Raw genomic sequence first — 19,524 nt, forward strand, 5'->3', positions numbered from 1 at the left:
TCTTACTATAATAAGATTGAGTTAGTTTTTGGGATAAAACTTTTCTGTTTCTCATGCTGCATGTTCTAGCATATCTGACTTTATGAAGGCCTTCACAGGGTAATTTGTTCTGAAATGACATTTTAAGTTTTTATCTCGGTTATTTTGCTCTGATTTCTCTATACTAATCCTTATCCCTAGTAATTTTGGTCACAGGTTCTCATGTATTTGGGTGCTGATGTACTGAAGGAAGTAATTGAGAATGCTGAATTATACCCTATACGTGGATTGTTCAACTTTAGAAACTACTTTGATGAAATTGATGCATACTATCACCGAGCTCATGGAAGTGAGTTTGGTCTCCCAACTGGGTGGAGGTCTTTGAACGAGTTATATAATGTAAGTAGAAACCTGCATTATATAATATTTGAAGTATATGTGCATTTTCTGGCTATAACACAATGCGATTATGGTGGCCAAAAAGAAAAAAAACAAAAACAAAACAGAAGTAATGATTTATGGGAACCATTTGTTAAACTTTTCAGATTTAAGGTATTCTCCGGTGACCATATTGTTAATTCTTACATGATTACAATTTAACCTCATGATTTACTTCTAAAAAAAAAAACAATTTAACCATGATTCCTTTTGATTATAGGGCTACGTGATTTTTATATTAGGTTTGGGTTCTCCACCTAAGAGATTTAAATTTTTCTTTCAAATTGAAATGTTCAAGGTTAGATCTTACCAAAAGGAGAACATTTGAAACTTGAATTCTATCTTTTGCAAGATTCCATTTTTATTAAGTTGAAAAATTAGAAAACCACATTGTTCTAGAACTCTCGGGTCCAAGGACACTCTCCTCTCTCTCACTCCCTCTCTCCCTCCCTTTGCAAATGGTGGCGCGTGTAGGCGCGTCCCGCTAGCTTTCAGCCTCAGATTGCCATCAACTCTCTTCCTCTACTCTTTCACTACTCCAAATTTGTCAAGGAGTGTCAAGAAAAGAGAGGATCTGCAACCCCAAAGAATACATTTCAGCTTTTGCTCTTACATTTTGGTTGACATGTGATTGATTCATTATGTGTGCGGTGCGTGGTGGCACGTTTGTTTTGATCCCTTTCGGGGGTCGACGTTTGTGGTTGGGTATGGAGAGCTGGTTCTATGTGGAGGCTAAATCTTTTCTGTTCTTGGTGGGGCAAGGGTCTGCAAAGCTCATGGTAGCGGAAAGCTTTCGCAGGGGTAGTTCTTTTGGGCTCACGTTGTACTGCGTGGCTGCTGTTGATGGTGGAAGAGGTTTTGCGAAATCCTGGGTTGAAGATTTCATCAAGTCTTTTAAGGAGGGGTCTAAGGTGACTATTGTGTGGAGAGGTGGGAATAGGTCCAGCCGTTTCTTGGAGGTGGCGGTCTACGTCGTGGGTAGCCGGAGAGGTTTGGTTTTGTTTCTTGAAGGACGTGATGGGCGGAGCTGGAGTCGTGTTTCAGGCGAGCTATCTAGAGTCTTGGCATTTCTTGAAGATGATGAGAAGATGGGTGAGGCAGATGGGTCTATGCTGTTTGCAGAGGTGGTGTGTACGGTGGCTCCCGTCTCTGTCAAGGGCTACGGGAAGAAGCGTGTTGGTGCGTACAGTGTTTGAGATGGAAATGCGGTAGGTGGTGGCTTGGGGAGTTTTGGAGGAGAATTTTCTAATGGGTCTGGTCTGCTCCATGGTGGTTCGGCATCCGGTGGATTGTTTTGCTTTGGAGAAGCAATCGTTTTGTTTCCTAGGTAATATTGTGTTTTTGATGGCTCTAGGTACAGTTCAACGAGTTGCAGGGTTACAGAGGGTGATGTTGACCCCTCGGCGGAGGAAAAGGATGGACTTATCAGGAAGCTTCTCGTTCTCTTTGGGGAGTGGACCCTTCTCTGATTGATGAGGACTTGACGGCGATCAGTGCTCCGATGGCGCTGCCTCATGGTGCCCAGCCCTCGTCGGAGCCTGGTGGGAGAACGGTCAGTAAGACTCCCACAACTAGCCTTCTTTAGCATGGCTTCCTTCTCCCAAGCAGAGTAGGTGGGTCTCCTCTCTCTTCGGCTCGGTCTGTGGGTCTGAAGATGAGGGGCGTTGGTGCCCCGCCAAGGCTTGGGAGCCTTCCTTTGTTGCCGTTTTCCTTAGAGGTGGATGAATCTTCGAGAGGAGATGTTTTTGAAGGGGTTGGTGGTTCTCTCGGGGCTGCGATAGATGTTGGTTTTTGTTTCCATACTCTAGGGGTCTCCCACGAGGGGAATGTGAAGGGCTTTTTGGATTTATTGGCTCAAATTGATGTGGTGCAGCATCAAAAGGTTTTAGTCTCCACTCCTAAGTTTAGAGGGAGTAAAGAGATGAAAAACTTTTGAGTGCCCAATTAATTATGATACTAAGGGTTTTGGTTCTAGACGGAGCAAAGGCAAGAGTGCCCTTGCTGTGGTGTAATGGTCTCTGGGTTTTGTGGGCTGGTTCTTATTGGGGTGTTTGGGTTTCCTTTTGTTCTTGGGTTTTGCAGGTGTTTTTTATTTTTCTTTCTTTTTCATGTTTTGGTGTCCTTTTTGTATATTTCTTATATGCTTAGGGGCGCTTTTACGCTTTTTATAAATTTATCTTTTTACCTATAAAAAAATTAAAAAAAAAAGTTGAAAAATTAGCTGTCTTATGATTCTTGTCAAGTCACCTTTGTTGGCAAGACATCCTTGTCCATTGTTTTTTTTTTTGATAGGTAATGTTAATTCATTAATAAAGCATAGATGGGCGTAACCATAATACACATGAAGTATATGAGAGTGCCCCTAATAAGGGAGCAAATAGAAAATAATTTTTTTTTTGAAAAAAAAGTCTGCATAAGTAAAAACATTCAAATTATGATGAGAGTCTATTCAAATATATAACATGTTAATCAAATGCTTTCTTAGCTCCACCATCGATGTTTCTACATCTTCAAATTGTCGCGCATTCTGCTCCCGTCAAATGCACCACATTAAATACAACGGAACTAACCGCCAATCTTCCTTAGCTGGACCATACCCAAACGACGTGCCCCAACTAGTCAACAACTCCAGCACCATTCATGGCATAACCCACTCTAAATTAGTTGAAATTAAGAAAAATAAACTTGACTTTGATTTATGCTGAAGGTTGTTAAATGAAATTTTTTATTTTTAAAATACTGGTTTATGTGCAGTAATAACTTTTAGGGAAAAATATAATTTGGCACCCAAAACTATCACCCTTTCTCCGGATGGCCTCTCAAACTACCAAGGCTTGCAGTCTAGCCCCCAAACTACCAAAACCTATGAAAAATGCCTATTTTGACGAAATATCCCCATAATACCCCTGCCACGTGTCATTTTTCAATTTTGTTTTGTTTTCTTTTTTTAAATTTGTTTGAATTTGTTTATTTTTTTTTTTAATTGAAAAATGACACATGGCAGGGGTATTATGGGGATATTTTGCCAAAATAGCTTTTTCAAAGGTTTTGGTAGTTTGGGGGGCCATTCAGAGAAGGGTGGTAGTTTGGGGGGCTAAATTGTATTTTTCCTTAACTTTTATTCATAGTAGTTTGTACGTAAACTGAATACCTGTTTTGAAGAACCTCATATGATTGCCAGTTTTGAGCTTCTAAAGCCCCCTTGTGTGGCCCAAATCTACAAACCATGGTTGGTCTGGTGATTTTCTATAGTTAAGGTCTGAAAGAGATTTGTGTTATTGGGTCTGGATTATGAATTTGAAAATACTGATTGTACGGTAATAAGAAATGAATTCATTTGTGGTTTTAATACTCTTTTCCTTGTTGGATGTTGAAAAATGTTCCAAGATTTATTTTATTTTTTATTTTATAAGTAAATGAATTTTATCATTTAGCGAAAAGATGTCACCCAAATATATAGGTAGTATATGAAAGAGACACATAAATGGAAAAACGGAAAAAGATCAGGAAAATCATTGAAGCTAGTAACATTAAGGCACTAAAAGGCGGCTGTCTAGTGGTATAGAGTTTTGAAGAAAAAGGCCTTTAGTTCCACCAATGTTCTCTCGCAATCCTCAAAACTACAATAATTTATTTCTTTCCAAATACACTACTTAAGACATGATCATCTTTCTACTGCTACCCTTTGAGAAGAACAACTCTCCCTCCCCAACAATCGAAGAGATCCACAACCTGTCTAGGCATTACCTACTTTAACCCATAAAGGCCGAAGATAGAGCTTCATAAGGCATAAGTAGTCTCGCAATGGAGTATGGGGTGATCTATAGATTCCCCATTCTTCTTCCACATGCAGTACCAATCTACCATTATGAGATGCCGTTTCTTTAAGTTATTCAAAGTGGGGATCTTCCCTAAAGTGACCGACTAAGCAAAGAATGTGATTCTCATGGGAACCTTATTCCGCCAAATACTCCTCCAAGGGAAGGGTAACTGTTATGGGCAACAAGAACATTATAGAACGATTTGACATCAAATAACCCGCTCTTGAAAGGGGCCCAACACAATTTGTCCTCACCACCCTGTCTCGGTCTGAAGGAATACAATAAATTGAAAAAAGTGGTGAAGACAGCCACCTTCCAATCCGGTGCCTTGATTAAGTTAATGTTCCATTGATGAGAGTCGATAGAAAGCTGTACATGATCTACCACAGAAGTGTCTTTGAAGCAAGCTAAACTAAATAATCCTGGAAATGCTACCTTCGGGTTTGCTTCCAAAACCACACATCATGCCAAAATCTAATCTTGGAATCATCCCCCACCTTAAATCTAGTGTATCTAGAGAATTCCCCCCAACCCTTACTGAAAAATTTCCAAAGACCAACCCCATGCGATCCATTAACCTCACTAGAACACCACCCATCCATTTCTAAGATTTCTTTGATTAATGATCAGGTAGATGAGTTGGTTAGAACATACTGGCTATTTGGAATTTGCAAAGTGTGTGATTGCTTATCTTTTTATGTCCATTGAGGGAGTTCTCCTTTATATGCTTTATATAGATCAGTGCAAAGAACTAGCATGAATGGATGTGTGGTAGTGTTGGTGAGTAGTGGTGTGGATACAGTCTGCTCTTGTTCTAAATTTGAATATTTTAATCAGGTTGTGCCAGGAGAGTTGACAATAGTAACTGGAGTTCCTAATTCAGGCAAGAGTGAGTGGATTGATGCTCTCTTGTGCAATCTTAATGAAAGTACTGGTTGGAAATTTGCTCTTTGCTCTATGGAGAACAAGGTAAGGTAGTTTATGGTCAAATTTGACTTCATAATTATTTGCTATATGGGATCTTCTGATCTTGGTTTATGTTTCTATTTATGTGTGGGAATTTTTCCCTTCTGGGTGTTGTACTCAATGACTTGTAGAGAGTGTCACTTGGACAACCAGAAGAAATGTTTGAAAGCATTGTATATGTTGTTGAATTTCTCATATTAAATCTTTGACAAACTCTTCACTGTATTATTCTTTATTTTAGCTGTATGGCACCTTTGATAACTCTTATTCTATGAATTTCTCTCAAGACAACACATACAAGTACTTTTATGTTATGAATTTCTCTCAAGACAACACATACAAGTACTTTTATGTCACCCAATTACCTGAAATTGGTTGAGATGCTGATTGATTGATCCTACCATTCTGTGATAAATTGCTCTCCCTCTCTCCTCCCTTCCCTGGGGGCCACCACTCTTTTGTGGTGTGTTCATAATGATTTATTATTGTCCTCGCACTTAAAAGCTTGTGTTTTGCTATTCCTTCTTTTTATGATCGTATTGAATGTGCATGAATCATATAAACTTAATTAATGCTGATCTTACTAGCTATATCTATATCTTGGTGACAGTCTTTCTGCTGCTCCTTTTACCTGTGACAGCTTGGTTATGCCAGAATCTCTTGGAGTAATGAGAATATCCTTTCTTACAAAAAAAATATTGCGTACCCTTTTTTTTTTTTTTTTTTTTTTTTTTTTTTTTTTTGGGTTTGGGGTTTTAGTCTTTACCTTTCCCCTGCGAGCAGTCATACTCTTTATTTGGAAAGTGTTAATTCTGACTGTTTTTAATCAGGGTTGCCCAATTGGGTAAAGTATTCTAAGGCATATATTAAATATCCTTTTAAACTTTTGACACTTGTCCTGCTGCTCTTTGGTACTCTTTTGTATCCTTGTTCATCTCAATCCCTCTCTATTTGGCGATCTTTAGGTTCGGGAACATGCAAGGAAACTTTTGGAGAAACACATAAAGAAGCCTTTCTTTAATGCAAGGTGAGTTTGTTCTAATGTCATTCATTATTGCTTTACAAAGATAGGGTTTGTAAAATGTAGCAGTAAGGTTACCATTGGAAATGCACATACCTATGAACCTACAACCACCTTCCCAAACAAGAGAGAAAAAAAAAAAAAAAAACCTCCTGTGCACCTCTTGCAATCTGTCTAGTTTGCTTAGGATGCACTTTAAGAGCACTAGCAGCAGCTTTCCTCAGATTTTCCTTAAATTTATGTAACCAAACTACTTTTTGCTTTCCTATTCAAATAAACTATAGCTTCTTTTGTCCTTTACCTATACCATTGAAATATTCTTTCAAATAAATGCTAAGGGAAAGAAAAGAAAGAGAAATCATTTTTTTGAATAAAATGATGGTATGGGAAGCAAAAGTGCTACCCTAAATCGTTCCCTTGGGTTTCCCTTGGTTTAGGGAACACCAAGGGAGTTTGTTGCAGGGGGCATTTTAGGAGTTTTTCCTGCATTTAGGGAGGGGAATGGGAGTTAGGGACTGAGGGAGTCTGTTGTTAGTGCTCTTAAGTATTAGGGAATTTTACCCCCCTCCTTTTTCTTTCTTTCAAACTTAGTTATTTTGGGTATATAATAGCTGAGCGCTGAGTCCAGGTAGATTAGTTCTTCCTTTTCAGCCTTTCCCCAATTATGGTGAAGCCACAATGATACATGATGGTCCATGCTTGTTTGTTCTTTAGACCTAGGCAACTTTATCAGTAATAATGAGTAACTGGCTTCTATTTTACGTCTTCTGTCTCTTGACAGTAGGTATTTTGTCTACTGTGAATAGTAATTGTCCATAACTACTTATCAAAAAAAGTAATTGTCTATATAACTGACAACGAAAATTATTCTTTTTATGGAATTCTCCTACCATCAAAACCTATGAGTGTTGGTCATTTATGAACCAACTTATTGTCGTGCATAGTTCATTTATGTGTTGAATATTTAAGTTACATACATTATCTTTACCTTATACGCGTATCATTAACTTTGTATTGCACCCTTGGCTAATTGTAGCTATGGTGGATCTGCTGAACGAATGACTGTTGAGGAGTTTGAGAACGGGAAGCAATGGTTGAGTGATACATTTTATCTCATAAGGTAACTAGAAATTTGAAGACCATTTTCCAGGCTATAGGGGAATGTTACCTGTTCTTATATGTTGTTATTAGTGATTATGCAGTGGGAGACTGCACCTGAACATCTTTTGGTCATGGCTGGATTGTATCTATATTTCTGTTGTGCTTGCCCTGGTTTTTGCATTTATAGATTAGCAAAATTAGTCTTTCTAAAGAGCCATGATCAGTGTGTCACTACAGTTTTAATGTCAAGATGATCAGTCTTCTCAAAAGATGCTTTTGCATGGGGCAGTTATGCTAGAACCTGTGGTATATAGTGTTTCAAAAATAACTTCTCTAGAAGAAGAAAATCCTTTTCTAAGCAAACTGAAGTGTCATTCTATAATCATATTGATATACAAAGCATTGAATATAATAATGCCAATCAGGATCGACACTTATATGAATAGTTTACTGGAAAAAGTCCCTGAACAAAAACTTTTGATGCTTTTGTATGCTGAGGTATGATCATATTGTTGCCTTTTAGTTTAAGACTGATGGTATTTTATCGCCTATGAAAATGGCTTTTTCGTGTTGGTTATGTTTGTGGCTGTGCTGTAGGTGCGAGGATGATTCCCTTCCAAGTATTCAGTGGGTTCTTGATCTTGCAAAAGCAGCTGTTCTGAGGCATGGGGTGCGTGGACTTGTAATTGATCCTTACAATGAGATTGATCATCAGCGTTCTGCAAACCAGTGAGTCTTTTCAACATCTATCATATTGAGCTAGCCTGATAATGATTGTTGTGAAAGATGGCAAAAGGTTTAAACCATGGACCCCAAAAGTAGGTACTGCTGATTAATAAGTGTTTTTTCTATTTGGTTCAATTATAATAGATTCAATTCATGTTTTGGTGTTGGCCATAAATTTAGATTGTAAGTTCTTCATATTTGAAAGGCCTTCTTCAGTTGGGCTGTATGCTTTTAACTAAGATCTTGTTTTAGGGATTTATCACATCAAACTGTATAATTCCTGGGATACTTTAAAAGCAAGTGGACTATACATATGATGTAGTTTGTCACTGTATAATTGAGGAAAATTTGGGCGGTGAATATGACTTTGTTTGAGCTTTCACAAATCCATCTCGTGCCATCAGCTCTTGGGATAGATCTTTCAAGTAAATAATGGGGCAGAATTTTGCGAACTTAATTTATGCCTTTTCACCCTTCTCCTCATCCTTGTGAAACCTTCGACTAGATTCTAATGCTAATGGTGAATTCGTATATGAGAATTTGGCATGACCATATCAGCTCTACTTTATTTGTCAGTTGTTAATTGGTGTTCTGGTGGTTTTCCACAAATTCATTATTTTCTTCTATTCTTCTTCCCTGTATTGTTTTGTCAACAAACTACTTTCTGGAATGCCAAAAGTGTCTACGCAAGCATATTTGCATTATCATGAGATGATGTATAATCATATTTCTGGTATCTAATTTTCTGGCGACAGTATTTTCTGTTTGAAGCACACTGAAAAAAGTGTAATTGAGGGCAGTGAGTCATAGATGCCCCATGTAGGTCTGTATCATATTGATATGTGATTTTTGAGGTCTGTGAAGAGTAATGAGTGATTATCATCCATGGAAATCTGTGCGTCTTTATGACTGCTTGAAATTAGGGCTGACAATGGACTGAACTGTTCTTAAGTAGCTTGGTTTCAGCTCAAGAATTTACTTGTTCTGCCTTGTTTCTTTAATAAATGAGCCAAACTGAAGTCCTCTTTTAAGCTTATTTCATATGAGCAGGCACAAGCTTGACCTGTGTGGGCTTGTTAACATACAATCTTCTGGCATAAGCATAATAAGCATAAGTATAATATCTTTTTGCTTTCTTGGCTTTTACATTAGCAGTTTTATTTGAAACTTTCATGTAGTATATGTCATAACATACATAAAAAATGGCAAAGAATTAACTCGTGTAATCTCTGGTGCCAGTTGCATGACTTCCCATTATGTCTTGTAGGCTTTATGCCTTTCTCCTTATCTTTCTTGCCTTTGAACTTTAGCTTTTATATATATGACATATCATCTTTTAATAGATGACCATTCAACCTCCATTACCAAGCAGAGCTTGAACAGGTCTCGCGCTATCCAAGCAGCAATCCAGTCAAAGCTTGAAGAAAGATATTTTGGCTTGAGTCAAGCTTTGAGTCTTTATAGCCATTGTGCTGACCCTAAGAGCTCCACAATCAGCTCAGCTCATTTGCACCCTGTTTCAAATCAAGTTATGGCTTTCGCCCGCCATGATGGAGCTGAAGCTTTTACATCTTCTTTTGCTTAGCATTATAGATGAGTTAAACATGACTTGGATTTTTACTTATCAAAAAAAAAAACATGACTTGGATTTTTAGCTTCACATAGGAAGACACTTAGTGATCATGGCTCTGTTGAAGATACCCCAAATTGCTTGTGGTTCTTACCCTGCCCGGCTTACTGGATGAAATCTTCTCTTCTTTTAGAATTCTTTCTCCCATATACCCTTGCCCAAAAGGAGGATGCTTGGACTTAAAACTTTTGTTTCAAGTTCTCATCTGTGATGTTTGCTCCGGCAACCAGTGTGGTAACTAGCAGAATGGTTCTTTAGTGTCTTCCGAACTATGCGTGTTTTCTTTCTATCCCTGTTGCTGTCCTTGATTACAGTTGTTGTATTGGTTTCCTGGTTTTTGATGTGTATATGCACTGTATTTAGAAGAAGAAACACGAGCAGTCCCCTTCAAAAGTGTTACTAGTGAACCTCAAATCTGTAGTGATATCTCTTCTCACACTTACTATTCTGCTCTGGACGGTCGTGTTATGCTGCATTCCATTGAAAATCTATTTATTTGACAGGACTGAGACAGAGTATGTGAGTCAGATGCTTACCAAAGTCAAACGCTTTGCTCAACATCACTCTTGCCATGTTTGGTTTGTAGCACATCCAAGACAGGTTGGCCACCATGACCTCTGGTATGCTCCAGATTATCTTCTCCTTTCTAATTTCTCCCCTTTGTTTTACAGTTGCACCAATGGGTTGGGGGTCCTCCTAATATGTATGATATTAGCGGAAGTGCACACTTTATAAATAAATGTGACAATGGCATTGTGATTCATCGTAATCGGGATCCAGAGGCTGGGCCTATCGATAGAGTACAAGTGAGTACTATATTTGTTTTTGTTGTTGGTATTATTGCACATTGGAATCTATTTGTGAACTTCTTAAATTGTACTTCCAGGTTTGTGTTCGGAAGGTTCGGAATAAGGTTGCTGGAACCATAGGTGATGCCTTCTTGTGCTATAATAGGTATGATTTTAATCTTTGCTATTGCAGTCTCGTGGATTTAGCTCTTATTGACTGAATTTTTATGGCAAATCATTGAATATATTGTCAGCATTTACTTTTTATCAATTGGATTTGGTTTAGATGCTGTAAAAAAAAAAATTACAGTGCAGTGTTGTAGTTTTTTCAATGGTTCAGCTTTAATTTCACTCTCTTTCTCATAGAAACTTAAAATTAAATCTGAATTATTAAAAAACTACATTACATATGCTAGCTGTATTTTATTTTACAACACCTAAGCGTGTAGCATGTTGCCTGGCCTTGGGACTCTTTAACTATTTTCCCATGGAACAAGAGGATTAGAGAAGAGATAGTTGCTCTCTCTTCAGTGGAATATTTCCTCGAGAAATATTCTGGGTGAAAAGTATTGCCTAATTGTAAAATAATTTAATTAGTTCTTTTGAGATCTCGGAGGATTGTTCAAACCAATTACAAAAAGAAAAGAAAAAATTCTGGTATCTGCTCTCTAAAATCATATAGCAAATGATCTTATGATTTTGAATTGCAAAGACTCGTTGCATGTTATCATGCATAATCCTAGTTGCCACTCTGAAGACTCATTCTTCATATCACACATTTGATGGTTCTTGTTATATCGTGCCCCCCCCCCCCCCCCCCCCCCCCCCCCCCCAATTGTCTGTTTCCTTCTATTATGTATGTTATATGGAGAGAAAAAAAAATTAATGGTGGCAACATTGATGTACTTTTGTAGGGTAACTGGCGAATTCATGGATATTGATGAACCGTCTGGCAACGTGAGGATTGTTCAAACCACTTACAAAAAGAAAAGAAAAAATTCTGGTATCTACTCTCTGAAATCATATAGCAAATGATCTTGTGATTTTGAATTGCATAGAAAAAGAAGAGAGAGAGAGAGAGAGAGAGAGAGAGGGAAACAAACTCATTGCATGTTATTGTGCATAACCTAGTTGCCACTCTGAGGACGCATATTCTTCAGATCACACATTTGGTGGTTCTTGTTATATCGCCCCCCCTCCTCTTTCCTTCTATTATGTATGTTATATGGAGAAAAAAAAAAAAAAATTAATGGTGGCAACATTGATGTACTTGTGTAGGGTAACTGGTGAATTCATGGATATTGATGAACCATCTGGCAACGAGAGGTGATGATATGATTACTAAGAAAGTGTATGAGCAGTCGTATCGGCCGAAATATAAGCCCTCAACTCGAGGCGAGTTTTCTAATGCCAGAGTTCCACCAACTCAAATGGCTGTGGGTGCTTTCACTTGTGCATAACAATGGTGGTGAGAGATGAAAATCAGAAGTATTTGAGCATTGACAGTTGATCAGATTATGGTCAACTTACTATTCCGGAGGGTGGGTTGCAATTTTTGATGATTAGAGACTTGTTTTTGGAGAAGGATCATTTGATGATCTATAATTTTGTATAATATGATTTAGGTTGTGTAAACTTGTATTATCTTATCTATTTTGTGTAATATCTGGTTATATTTAACAACCAAATTTCTTTTTCTCATCAATTAGTCAATGTACCCAGTGTCTGGATTGGTAGCATAAATTAATCAATGAACAACTGCCACAAGCAATGGTAGCCATGTTAATTTGGTTATCATCCCGTGGCTATTGTTGTGGCCAATTAAATAAATGTACAACACATGCTTGATTAAAGAATCTAATCATACAGATTACATGCACCAATGAATGCAATTCCAACACCTGTAACTAATGTTAGTTGAAGAGGTTACCCCAACCCACCTCTGTCAAAAGAAGGTTTATGGGCTGATACTAAAATTTCCAAGAGGTTCTAAAAGCCAAAAAAATGGGTAGTGAGTCACTAGGTCAATGACATATAGAGGCACAAGTTGTTATATTGAACTTGGTTATAACGTTAAGGTTCCGTTTGTTTGGGTGTAAAACCTTTTCCAGAAAATGTTTTTTTTTTTTGTTTTCAATTTTGAGTGTTTGGTGCGGTTGAAAATCTTGGTCGAACCGAAAACGTTTTAGGTTGACCAAGGATGATATCTTTCCCGAGCGTAAAATGTCTGCCAACTCCATTGCCTCACACCCCTGACATTTCCCGAACACAGATTCGAACGTTGTTCAACACAATCTCGCTCTTTTTCCGCCTAGGCTCCTTCACTGTCGTGCCATCGGAGTTCTCGCACCTCTTCCTCTCCGGAAAGTTTAGGTACTCTCATCTCTCTTGCACTAGATATGATCTTTTTCCATTGATTTTTACAAATCAAAGCTTTGGGTTTCTCTAACTCAATAACAGATATTTCAACTCATGTTGTTTGGTTCTTGGATGATATGTTACTGTCAAAGTTTGAAATGGTTCACAAGGAATATGCAGGCTTGAAGTCATTTTAGCATGTATTTGTGCAGAATTTCCATGTATTTATTGTTTCTCTACAATAATTCTTTGCATTTACGTTTTTGTGACTTTTGTGGCATTTAAAGTGAACACGTTTTTGTGACTTCGTGGCATTTACGTTTTTGTGACTTTTTGGCAATCTAGTTGGAAAAATAGACCGTTGGAAAATATGATCGTTAGAAAAGATGAATGTTTGAAAATAGGAGTGTTACTGTGTTAGCAAGAATATATTAGCAAAAATAATGAAAAATAATATTTAAAAGAAAGCAGAGAAGAGAATAAAGAACTTGTTAGAGTGTAAATAGAAAAAAACAGTGGTTAAAGTAAAGAATTAGACTTTTTGGTTAGGTAAATTTACATAATACTGCTGGAGATACTGCTAGTAGAGAAATAAACCATGCTTAAACAAATTGGTGAAAGGATGCTTAAAACAACATAGTTATTAATCTTAATTTTTTATACTGTATTTTTGTTTGGGTTTGTTGTCGGGAAGCTCACCCCTCTTGGTTTTTTCGCTTCCTTGTAACATTTTTCCCGTTTGATTAGGGGAAAAAAAAAGAAAAATTGTTTTTTGGAGCATCTGTAAATTGAAGTTTTTGATCTGAAAAGAGCCAAAGTAGCCCCCTCATTAGTCAAGGGAGAGAAAAGGTCTGATGACATGGAGAAGACTCCAGCGGCATTGCAACATCAACTGAAATAGACTCCATTGTAGGATTTGTGAAGGCCCTTTTTTTCTTCCCCAGAAAGTAGCATTTTGTTTTGCTTTGAATAATCAGAGCATTCTAAAGGAGTAGTAGTAAAGAATTTGGATGCTCCTACAATCTATCCCATCAACTTGACAACTTGTGTCAGTCTCTCTTTTAGGTTGAATCAAATGCATGTATTTCTGCACCCACCTCAAGATCTGCCATTGACTAATTACCGAAAACCTAAACACTGCAAGGATTTGATCTACCCAGTATGACTTCAAACACAAGCCGTGCTTGGGAATTATTTTTTATTATCAGTTTAATGCTTCGTTGGATGTAAAATATTTTATGTATTTTTCAGAGTATTGTGCAGATGAAAATGATGTTCAACGTAAATTATTTTTTAATTTGACCGAAAAAATTTCTTATATTTTTTGAAAACAATTTACGATTTTAAAAACTGTAAAATTTTTTCTGAATTTAAATTTTTTATTCTTGCACGTATGTTTGTAGGAATCCATCATTGTCGGACGTTGGAGTTTGTTGGTAGCTCGAATTTGCAGCCGAAGGTCTCCGAATTTTACGATCCGAATACCGAAATTCTGCGGTACTGGCTGGATTTTGGCCATCGTTGTCGGAATCCGGTGATCTGGATTTCAAAAAGTTTGCCAAAAACTAGATAGAGTTACCGGAATCCAGCAACTGTCGCCGAATTCTAGCGACGCAGATTTCGGCAAACTGGCTGGAATCCAACATTATCAGCAGGATTCTAGCCAGTTCGCCGGAATCTGGCAGCTGTTGTCGAATTTCGGCTAGTTTGCCGGAATCTGGCCAGAGTTGCCAGAATCTGGTGCTAGATTTTGGCCACTCGTCGGAATCTGGCCTAGCAGATTTCGGATTCCAGAGCTTTAGCAGAATTTGACCAGTGTCTCTGAATTTTGGTAAAATTGCTCGAAATCCGAAATAGTTGCCTGATTCCAACGAAACTGGATGGAGTCCGGCACACCGTTGAAGGATTCCGGCCACCATTGTTGGAATTTCGTTGCCGGATGTTTTTCATCATTGGTAATTTTTTGGTACGAGCCAAATGTCGAAAAATATTTTTAGGGAAATCGTTTTTTGTGAAAAATGATTTTCCTAAAAATATTTTACAGCGGAAAACATTTTACGTCGAAACGGAAGCATAAATTTTTGGGACAAGTAATGATTTAATATTGTATCAAAGTAAAGAGCTTGAGTTTGAATATTGTATCCGTCATCCACCTCTCAATTTAAATTAAATATTTTACTTATAGGGCCTCACTAATTATAGGATAGTTTTAAACTCATACGTTAAAAGAAGTATTAAAATATAAATTAAATGGTTGAAGTAATTTTTTATCAAAAAGATTTTGGGATAAGTGGATAGGAAAATGTTAAATTTATAACACCAACACAAAAACCACACAACTCTTCACATGAGGGTAAGCCCTACACACCCTATTGTGTAGGGGTTGTTGTGTGGTTGTTGTGATGATGTAGTGTAGGAATCAAATTTTAAGTGTATAAGTGTTTTTAATAGTATTGTCTTTTATTTTGACTTTTTGTTAATCTCGATGATGCTTTTAAAACCATTTAAAGTAAGAAAGAGGATTAGATACGGCAAAGCTACCAACTTCCCCATTCACATCCTTTTTAAACTATACTATTGTGCCCCAACCTAGAACCTACTTCCCCCATCTACTTCCCCAAGGGCTATGTCTTTGTGATCAAGTAGACCGTAGAACCTAATTGAAGATGCTGGATTAGGTTGCTTGTATAGTTGTATATTACTTTAATGCAAGGCTAAAGATGATTCATCACGTTTTCTTAATTTAATATCATCCTATTATTATCATGTCTATATTTTAATTAAACATAATTTTTAGGTTGATATTTTTAGTTGTTTTATATTAATATTTTTATTTTATCAATAAAAATTGATATTTAGGATAATATGATTGAATGAAAGTATAATAAATATTCGTTGATTTTCTGTATGAGTGAAACACCGAAAAATATTTTTCGAACCACTTTTAAGACCGCAAACAAATAGCAGAAAATGGTAAGTTCAATAATAACTAGATCGTTTATGCCAAAACAAACATAGCCTAAAATTGATTATTCTGAGGTAGCCTATCACTGTTGATTAGGGTAGTCAATTTTTTACATGACACGCGAACTCGATACAAACCCAACACATAATTAAAAGGTTAGGGTTAAGGAGTTTGATCCGTTTAATTAAATGGATCAGGTTAGGGTTAATCAATACAATCTTATATCCATACTTTTACACGGCTTTAATCCGACACGCGACATAATGCCATTTAATTTTTGACATAACTCACGAATTCGATACGATTCCAATACAAAATTAGAACATTAAAATTGTTGGATTCGATTTATGTAATCTTATATTTATGTCTCAACACGACCCACACCCGACACTTAACACGAACAGTCACCTGATCCCTACTTGTGAACTATTGAAACATTAATCTGGAACTTATACGAAGGTTATGCTGAATTCAGACACGTACAAGAAGGTTTCGGAAAACCCAAGAGTAAGGAATAGGCGCCGCACTTGTGAGACATGATTGAAGGGAAAAGGTTATCTTGTAAGTTCCGTGACAGCTGTCATCTGAGGATGAAATACAAACAAAAGATGTATGCCACGTGTCGTGTATATCTTGCCGACGTGGACTGGCTCATAATGGCGCGTTAAGAAATCAGATATAAATAGTAAATACGTACATTAATAAATAGAGCAAACTCCGGTCGTCACAGTTATACCTCGCCACGCGCTATAGCCATTAGCCGCCCTCCGTGGCTTCCTAATTAGAAACTTTATATATAAAACCTTAGTCTACTCTACCCAAACCTAATCTCTCAATTCTTTTACACATTTTCATCTTCTCTTAATCTCCCTTTTTTTTTTTTCTTACAAATATATATCTTTTGTTGGTTTTTGAAGATCTTTCAAAGATGAGTTCAAGTGATCATCAGCCTGCAGGTATTTTATAGGCGATGCTGTTTAGGATAAACGATTTAACGGTTGAAATTAAATAATTATGATCTACGGAATATTATTCAATAATTATTTATAATTATTTGATTTGATGGTTACAATTAAGTATTTGTTAAAACAATAGTTTATGATTGTTGGATTAATATTTAATAATGAAATAAGGTAACTGTTAGTAAACAAATGTAAATAATTGCTATTTAATACAATATATATAATATATTGCAGTCCAGTTTTAAAAAAACACAAAAAAAAATTAAAAAAAAAATTATTTTCTTCTGTTTTAGGACTTTGTACTTTAAATTTTGAATTTTGTCTCTTGCTAAAATAGACAATATACATGAAAGTTTTTGGATTTAGTTTTGTTTGTGGAAAACGTAACTCGAGAAATATTTTTGTGGTAACCCTTTGTACACCCTTTCTAGTAGGGATAAATAATTTCTTAAGAAAATCGACTTTTGTAAGGCACCTTAAAACATTTCATTTTTCTGTTTTCTAATATTTTCTAAGAATATTGCTCTACATCTCTAAATACATACAAGGTAGAGGGTTTATTGTACAAGTTTATTATTGAATTATGTATTATATTGACTGATAGAGTGGGTTTGAAAATTTGCAGCGGCATATCCTCCAAGTTCACAAGGTCTTTATGTAGTGGCTCCACCACCGGCTGGGTATCCTACAAAAGATGGCTCCGGCTACTCTAATGCTCAGAATCCTCCTCCTCCGGTGGAAACCAAGTCTAGGGGCGATGGCATGTTGAAGGGATGGTAAGCCCTCTATCTCCTGAATCCTATTTCTTTTATTCATGCATTTTTTTTTTTAAATTTTATTTTGTTGGATATTATTGATATACTTTTCAGATTAAACGAGTGGCATTCTGATTTGTGTATTTGTTTACTGCGCAGTTTGGCTGCCTTGTGTTGCTGCTGTGCACTGGACGCATGCTTCTAATCATCGACATATAGAGTAATGTTAGAGCTTCTTCTAATGTTTTTTTGGGATTTTTTTTATATTGACATGACACATTCTTTTTAATAAAGAAAAACTACATGCATGTTGATTTTTTTCTCCTATTTTTATTAAAAAAAGAAAAGAAAGTGTCATGTCAGCATAAAAGGACACAAAAAAAACACTAGAAGGAAATCTAACATTTCTCATCTTCTTTTATTTATTTGTTGTTTTTCGTACAGACTTTTGGATTCCTTCTATGTGAAAGTCGACCATGTGATAGGATACTTGACTTCATTTTCTTCTTGTTTTGTTATTTTTACACCAGTACTGTATTTCTTTTTAGAGGTTGATTTCTTCTTCTTCTTGTATGTGTTGTTCTTTATTATAGTAGTATGTAGAGTACTTTACTGCTTGCTTTAGATTGTACACAATGCGTCAATGCCTATCTCTCTCTCTCTCTCTCTCTCTCTCTCTCAACTTGCACCACCCAAACTGATGTGGCAAGTGTGTAAGATTGTCATTTGCAAATTTCTTTGTACCCAAATCAAGAAAAAAGTTCTTTGTACCCAAAAGAAGAAACAAGTAAAAGCAACAACCTAGAGAAAAAAGCTAGTCATATTTGTGTTATTACCTCAAAAGAAGTAGTCAATTTAGAGTTTTTTTTTCTTCTAAAATTCATTATAAAGCCCAGTTTCATCTAATAGTTATGCAATGTGGGACTTAATACTTATGATTATCTTTATAAATCACCCACTCTATGTGGGCTACTCATCTTTCTAATATGCGACTGGAATGTTACAAATTTTCACTCTTAAACTCCTGACGTCTTTGTCAGGGCCATGTCATGCAGCGCTCCAGTACCACATGCCTTGGCATTATTAGGTGGTTCTAATACCATTTGTAATGACATAGAGAAAAGCGTTAGCCACATTTCCGCTATCACTCTAAAAGAACTAATCAATTTAAAGTTTACCTAAAATTCATTATTTTTTATATTTTTATAAAAAAATTTAACTGTATCCGCATGCCCTTGATATATATATATATATATATATATATATATATATATATATATATATATATATATAATTAATATATTCAATACAACACCATCAACATTCACTTATGATCAATATGTTATATTTATGCAATTTATGTTTTTTATGTTATGAATTTGTAATTTATGTTTTTTTTTTATTATTATTATTTATTTTTAAAGGTTTTCTGGCTTAATTGTTATGCTCTTTGAATCATGGATAAAAAAAATATGAGGGTGTTTCTTCTGAAAATTAATTACTATTAATATTTTGAGGTTGTATCCATCAATTTTTTTTTTGGGGGGGAGGGAGGGGAGAGGGTTCTACATATTTTCGATGTTGCATTAAATTTTCAAAACAAGGCAAAAAACTAAAAACTGGTCAAAATTAGTTTTGAAAGCATTTATGAATAGCGGATAATTACCGCACTTAATAACCGCGCGGATATAAATAGTAAAAAAAATGAGACGAATGCGGATGTCTAAAAGTGATATTCGCATTTTATGGATGCGAGTGCGAATAATACAAATAACCGCATCCGCATTTATACCCCTAATAACATACACTAACATTCTTACAAAACTCCATGTAAAAACCATCAAACATCATCTGACCAACACTTAAAATGGTACTCAATTTTGAACAAATTAATTCATAAAGAAGAAACATACCATGAGAATACTTCCACCAGCCACCCCAACCTATTTCATCTACCTCAAAGCCAGGCTTATTAACATCAAAAGACCGGATAACAATCATATTAGGAGGTGAT

General features: G+C 36.2%; 2 protein-coding genes across 2 annotated transcripts in view; both read left to right on the forward strand.

Moving 5' to 3' along the window:
• Window positions 1-12,175, forward strand: part of LOC133861553 (twinkle homolog protein, chloroplastic/mitochondrial) — a 30,868-nt gene extending 18,693 nt beyond the window's left edge. The window contains exons 14-23 of the mRNA XM_062297339.1: window positions 196-378; window positions 5,076-5,207; window positions 6,170-6,231; window positions 7,262-7,345; window positions 7,924-8,055; window positions 10,186-10,282; window positions 10,354-10,488; window positions 10,569-10,636; window positions 11,385-11,473; window positions 11,749-12,175. Coding sequence (XP_062153323.1) covers window positions 196-378; window positions 5,076-5,207; window positions 6,170-6,231; window positions 7,262-7,345; window positions 7,924-8,055; window positions 10,186-10,282; window positions 10,354-10,488; window positions 10,569-10,636; window positions 11,385-11,473; window positions 11,749-11,753 — 987 coding nt within the window. The 3' untranslated portion in view covers window positions 11,754-12,175. The remainder of the gene's footprint in view (window positions 1-195; window positions 379-5,075; window positions 5,208-6,169; window positions 6,232-7,261; window positions 7,346-7,923; window positions 8,056-10,185; window positions 10,283-10,353; window positions 10,489-10,568; window positions 10,637-11,384; window positions 11,474-11,748) is intronic.
• Window positions 12,176-16,522: 4,347 nt separating this feature from the next.
• On the forward strand, window positions 16,523-18,134 carry LOC133861754 (protein CYSTEINE-RICH TRANSMEMBRANE MODULE 6-like). The gene is made up of 4 exons (XM_062297552.1): window positions 16,523-16,749; window positions 17,381-17,531; window positions 17,670-17,735; window positions 17,955-18,134. Exons 1-3 carry the CDS (start codon window positions 16,722-16,724, stop codon window positions 17,713-17,715), a joined length of 225 nt encoding a protein of 74 aa, XP_062153536.1. The 5' UTR covers window positions 16,523-16,721; the 3' UTR covers window positions 17,716-17,735; window positions 17,955-18,134.
• The last annotated feature ends 1,390 nt before the right edge of the window (window positions 18,135-19,524 follow it).

The sequence above is a fragment of the Alnus glutinosa genome, chromosome 2 (assembly GCF_958979055.1).
Source record: "Alnus glutinosa chromosome 2, dhAlnGlut1.1, whole genome shotgun sequence".
Classification (NCBI taxonomy): Eukaryota; Viridiplantae; Streptophyta; class Magnoliopsida; order Fagales; family Betulaceae; genus Alnus; species Alnus glutinosa.